Here is a 6,000-nt window from a genome sequence, read left to right as displayed (position 1 = left end):
CACTGCTGTCTTGTCATGTGATATGTGTATAATAATAGTAATTATTTATAAACAAACGCTTAATTGGGTGACATTAATTAGCTGATAGTTCAATGCACCAGAAGGGTTCATATGGTTGATAAATAGCTCTCAGCAGAATGAATGGGGCCCGGGACCCCTGGGTGCTAGGGAGGATCAGAGAACATTTAAAAAAAATTAAATATGCTTAATAGCCTAATTATAAAAACTTAAAAATATAATACTTATTTACTATACCTTTAAATAAAAAAATTAAATATTATTACATTTGCAGTTTTCTAAAGACTGGTCTGTTATCATAATGGCAGTTATATTTTATGTTTCTATTCAGGTTTTTAGCTACACTTGTGGGTAGAAGGGGATAAAGATGTACTTACTATAGGCTATTATTTATTATTTAATAGTAAATATTTTCCAGACATTATTTACAAATTTGTATTGTGAATGTTTTATAGCATATTAAATCCCTGCTTTGATTAATAAATATACATTCCAGGAAGACGAGTTTCTGATACCATCATCAAATTATCCAAAACCACGCGCTGCGCTCGAAAACTGTAAACGCGCGAAACTTGTTGTAGCGCGCAATAACGACATCTATATCGTGCTTTCAACAAAACGGTGAACAACAACAATTATATTACGCGGTTCTTCAAAGGTGTGTCTGCTGAAAGGGGGAGGCCATTTTGTACAGAGAAGCGTCTGTACATGCATGTGTGTGTATGTGTGTGTGTGTTCGCGTCAGGAGCAGGAAGTGTGTGCGTGCCTTTGTGCTTGAGAGAGTGAATTTGTGTTGGGGAGTCGAACTGTAGTAACAGCAGCACCCGTTTCTTCATTTTCCTGTGCTTGCATTATTTCACCTCGCCTCTGTTTTGCTCTGTGCAATGGATGGGTATGTGAGTTTACAGTGTCTTATTTTTTCTATTACGCGCTTGTTGAGTATGTATTGAAGTGTTTGCATTATTGCATGAAATGATAATAATGGCACGTCAGAAATGTGGGGGAGGGAGCAAACATGTAAACTGCAAGAGATCTAACCTTAGGGTAATTGTTTTCTTTTAAATGGAAATGCAATGAAAATCTAAGTGTCAGTCTTTTACTTTCGTTTTTTTGGGGGGTTTGTATCAAAACCATGATGCGCTTGTCGCTTATGGGTCGACATTAATAATCGGTTGATGTTGTTGAGATGCAAAATATGGGCGTATGGCACTGTGACTATACCATGATCAAAGTTAGATTCAAGGAAGTGCGCTTGTTTAGAATTCAATGGCGTTTCGCTTGTGGCTTTTGTTACACAATTCGTCTCTCGTTTGCTTTCAAACCTTGCTATTCTATAAACACGACATTAATTCGAGGTAATTAGATTCACGAAGTGGTAAGAATTAAGGAAATAAGAGCTCCTCGTGCGCTGCTGCCATTTTAAAGCCATGAAGGGGCGTTTCTGAAGCGAATCCGTCTGAAAACAGTGTTTCCTGGCGCTATAAGCGCTCCTGCTTTCATCCACCGACGCTCTCGAGTGGGTTTTATATGATGCTTGTAAAATAATAACGCGATGTTCCTTTTTATATCGCGATATTATGTTTAACGACTTTTTCACAGCCAGCAAGTCGATAAACCGCTCTATTGTACGCAGTCGCGCGTTTACAGTATAGACAGCTCGAGCGCGTTATTTGTGGTTTAATTTGCGCTTTCTATATATGTGGGATTGATGTTGTATAGTGTGTTTAACTGTCATTGTTTACACTCGTGTGCGTGGGCAAAACTGTGGGCGGGGGACTGCGTGCCTGCGTGGTGCTCAGATTATATTTTACTCACTTATTGTTGCTTTGCTTATCTTGTCCTTTCTAGTGACTCGTTTCTCCGAATCGGTTCTTTCGAACAGAATCTATTCAGCGATTCTCTGAATTCTCTTCGTCACGCGGACGCAATCCCTAACATTTTTCAAGCTTCAAGCTTCCAATATAAGCAGGCTGTACGTACATGTCGTATATATGTACCAGTTTTTTTTTAGTTAATAAAGTTATTCGATACATTCGTATAATGTGCATTCACAAAAAGTAATTTGATTACATGTTGTTTTTGCTTTTTATCTCAAATACAAACCAACTTGCATGTTGATAAAATTGTCATATAAACATATTTCCAGTACGTTTTATGTGTAATATTTCTGCAACATCAGTCAAATTCTTACTCACCAATTCTCTACTCATAAATCGATAATGTCTGAAAGATTTGTTTTGTAATCCAAATCGCCCCTATACTGTTCACTACTCCATAGGCCTAGTGCACTAAACGAGTAAGCAAAATTCGCATACCAAGTTCTGCGAACACCATCCTCTGAATACAGTGCATTATGGGATTGAATGAGTGCACTCAATAATTTACTATGGTTTTGGACACCACGAATGGCCGTCCCCTCAAACAGTGCACTATAAAGGTGTAGGGGCAATTTCGTAATTTGAACAACAGCGTCAATTGCTTCATTGCCATTCACAACTCCTCTGCTGTTGCCTCATGGGATAGTTAAGTGTTCATTGGATTGGGACACACTTCAGAATCTCAGCAGAAGTAGTAGGACATCTGGGTACTTTTCACTTTATGAATAGGCCTACTATGAATTCGGACGTACTGCTCGACTCGCATACTGTTTTTCGTCTGCAGTATAGTATAGTAGGCATATTCATATGCAGGGATTTAATCAATTTTAACAAACTATCAAAAAGACTCAAAATGAAGGATTTGTGCATAAATTGTAAAATAGGATTTAATCAAAAGGGTTTTTTCCACACCTTGAATTGCGCACATTGGTCATGGTTTTGTTTGTTTAATGCTGAAGTGCCTCAATGTCTATATAAGCTCATGAAAATGTCACTGTCCGCAAAGAACAGCAGTTTCCCATTATAACCACATCTTTTTAGTGTGCTAGTTATCATTCACATATTGGTTTTGATCCTATCAGTTAATTTTGTTGTACACTATACTTATGCATATAAAGGACAATTGCAGCTCCGCAGAAGCGAAAGCATTAGATAATTGTGCATTTTCACACTCCCAGGGGATTTCCACCATCAAACAACTCCCACATCTCCCCAGTGTGGGGATTACAATCTGTTTCTGAAAGACCGAACACCCATTTTTCACTTTGCCTCTGTGTCTCATGTTGGCTTTTAATAAATGTGGAAGCTTGAATTGTCCACCTGGATGGAGGCTGAACTGAGGGGGGTTCAGTTTGTGTCACTTTAATTATAACAGAGATGTCTGGTAACGCTGAGTCCTGATATCAAACAACTGTGATGCAATGGAACAGAGCGCAGCTAGACAAACCTCATTTGTTTGAGGGCTTGTTTTTGCAAAGAAATACAAAAATAATTGAATATAGCCCTCAAATAATGTTGTTTCTGAAGTTAATATGAAGTACTTGGTAAATGTTTGACATGCCGTTAGTTTTATATACAGCTCAACTATACTCTAGTCATGAACCTTTCACATTTTAAAGCAGAAGTTGGAGGAAAAAAGGAAGGTAGTTGCTAAAATTCTACTTTCGACACTACTTTCAAAACTTAAGTGCTATAGCAAACAGGGTTGAGGAAACTTGCTTTTAAAATCAAAGGCCTGTACACACTAGGACGATTATCATACGCGTTTATCGTCAGCGTTTTTCGGGCAATCTTTGTATATTGTATATTGTGTATTGTATTTGTATATTGGCGCCCTTTGTTTAGTCACAAGGCGTTAAACATCTGCGATAAACGCACACGAAAATTGTCCCAGTGTGAACAGGCCTTAAAGCATTGATCAGTACGTCCAAATAATGAGTTCTCGCGCGAGACTTGGAATTGTTATTAAAAATGACAATATTGCATTACTCCTTAAAAAGTTAATAATTGCATTTTTAAATAAAGTGAGGTTGCAAATTGCAATGCCCACTGCTCACCTCTCCCTTTCGAAGCACATAGAGGAGCTACGGTGGCCTACACAGGACAAAGATGTCGTTGTCTGAGACAGCAGATAGTAGCTAGCGCTCTGTAGAGCAGTTTGTCCGTTTAGGGCTACTGGAGAAACATATCTGAGCAAAATGGTGACTTCACTGTCAGGGGATCCGCAGTGTATGTACTAGAAATGGATCACTCTAAGGTAATAAAAACATAACAGTTCATTATGTTAGAGTTTATACACCAATAAAACATTATTATATATGATATTGCATATCTGTCAATAAAGCCTCATACATATTACATCTGCACCTTTAACCACAACAAAAACAAAAAGTCCTATTTTTGGTAAAAGTTTTGTTTCTCACCAAAAGTGAAATGAATCCTCAGTCCGAAAGGAAATGCAAATACTCACCTGTACTGTAGAGGGCGCAGCTCAAACAAACTTTCCAGCTGTGCTGCCATTCTGGATTGCAGGAGAAGAAACTTCATAACTCTTCATCCAAAAATAAAACACAAATGTGATGTTTATCTAAAGTCATTTTTGCTTGATCATCAGAGGTCAGGAGCAAAGAAATTTGTTAATAAAGTGAGATTAAATGCACATAGTAGGTTTTGCAAAATTGTAATATTCTGAGTTTTGCATTTCACTGTCATTTTGAAGAATACTTAGTTTTTGTGCAAGTGAATGAGTAAATGCCTGCACTCATTTCGTCTAGAACTACAATAAGCGTCATGTTCACAGCACACACAACACCTCTGTCTCTTACTCCTGATTTCTCTCAACATGGAGACAAGAGAGGTGTCAGTCAATACATGGAAAAACTAAGTAACTTAAGTTACTTCTTTCAAAAAGTTACTGAGATGTTTAGTTGTAACTTTAAAAGTAATGAGGTACTTAATAAGTTACTGGAAAAACTTAATCCGTATCTCATGCATTTTCCCCAATAATAGCAGAGCTTCAGATCTGGAGGTCTGTGTTTGTGTATCATGGCTAAATACGGGTGTTGTCACACCATTCTCGTTTGGATAATTTTTTTTAAAACATGGCACATTTTCTCCCTTAGTTTGATTTGTGATAGTTCACAGTTCACATGGTCACAGGAAAAAATGGTCTGAGATTGCCTGAACAAGAAAACTGGAGTGGTTTGCTTGTGGTGAGAAAGCAATCCGACCTAATGGACCAACGAACCAGGCTGTATCACAATGTATGATGGGTAATTATGTATGTTGCGTGAAAAGCAGCAATGTTTGTTTTGCTAATGTCTCTGAAATTAAAGGTATTTTCGGAGAGTCTGAATGCGCACACATGAACGGTAGGGAGCAGAGAGACCGCAACTACCTCATGTCTCAAAGCGCATGACATTACAATAATAATGAATATAAACAACTTCAAGAGCTCTGACCTGTACTACCTGACTGCTGCAGATTCATTTCAACATTGATAGTATTGCCATTGAAACAAATAAATTTGAGTCACAAACTGCTCAGAGTATAACATCACGGGTTTCCATCTCTTGACAGTAGTTATTGCGTAAACGCAGCATAAGCTCGTTGTTTTGGTTCAAGAGGAACCGTAAAAGGCGGGTGTTGTTGCTTGGTGACTGACGTCTGTTTCAGCATAGCATGAAACATGCTGATGGTGTGTGATGTTTACGCTAGCAGGTGAGCGGAGGTAATACATTGGACATTGTATCGTAGCACTCGGAACGAGGTCAGTGATTGGACAGATTTGATGTTCCTACGTCTTCCACAGATTATATAACATTTAGACCACTTCGATTAGTGACTGCTATCAGGATGTGAAACGACTTTTAACCAGCATGTTTTTAAAGCAAATCACCTACCCTACCTTTAAAATGGAGCAAGGACAAAGTGCGGCATTTCATTTTAAAATGGCGCCTAATTGCTCTTCTCAAAAATAGGTACAAGAAAAGCCTTTGTTCCTGCTGAGAATAATAAAGTAATAAAACAGCAAGAAAACCACAATAAGCCCGGGGAGCTATTGGGTGTTTCTCAAATGGAAGGCTGCATCCTATGAAAGCTGTAT

General features: G+C 38.1%; 1 protein-coding gene across 4 annotated transcripts in view; it reads left to right on the top strand.

The window, feature by feature from the left end:
- Positions 1-727: 727 nt before the first annotated feature.
- ptbp3 (polypyrimidine tract binding protein 3) overlaps positions 728-6,000 on the top strand; it is an 80,415-nt gene continuing 75,142 nt past the window's right edge. For 2 of the 4 annotated variants that reach the window (XM_067433932.1, XM_067433930.1), the window contains exon 1: positions 730-910. In XM_067433932.1, the coding sequence (XP_067290033.1) occupies positions 907-910 (4 nt within the window). In that variant the 5' untranslated portion in view covers positions 730-906. Of the gene's footprint in view, positions 915-6,000 lie in introns of all 4 variants that reach the window. The other 2 variants (XM_067433929.1, XM_067433928.1) reach the window with 2 other exon arrangements.

Source organism: Pseudorasbora parva, chromosome 23, assembly GCF_024679245.1.
Source record: "Pseudorasbora parva isolate DD20220531a chromosome 23, ASM2467924v1, whole genome shotgun sequence".
In the NCBI taxonomy this organism is placed as follows: domain Eukaryota; kingdom Metazoa; phylum Chordata; class Actinopteri; order Cypriniformes; family Gobionidae; genus Pseudorasbora; species Pseudorasbora parva.
The sequence above is the reverse complement of the archived record's forward strand: the minus strand, read 5'-3'. Positions and strand labels throughout refer to the sequence as shown.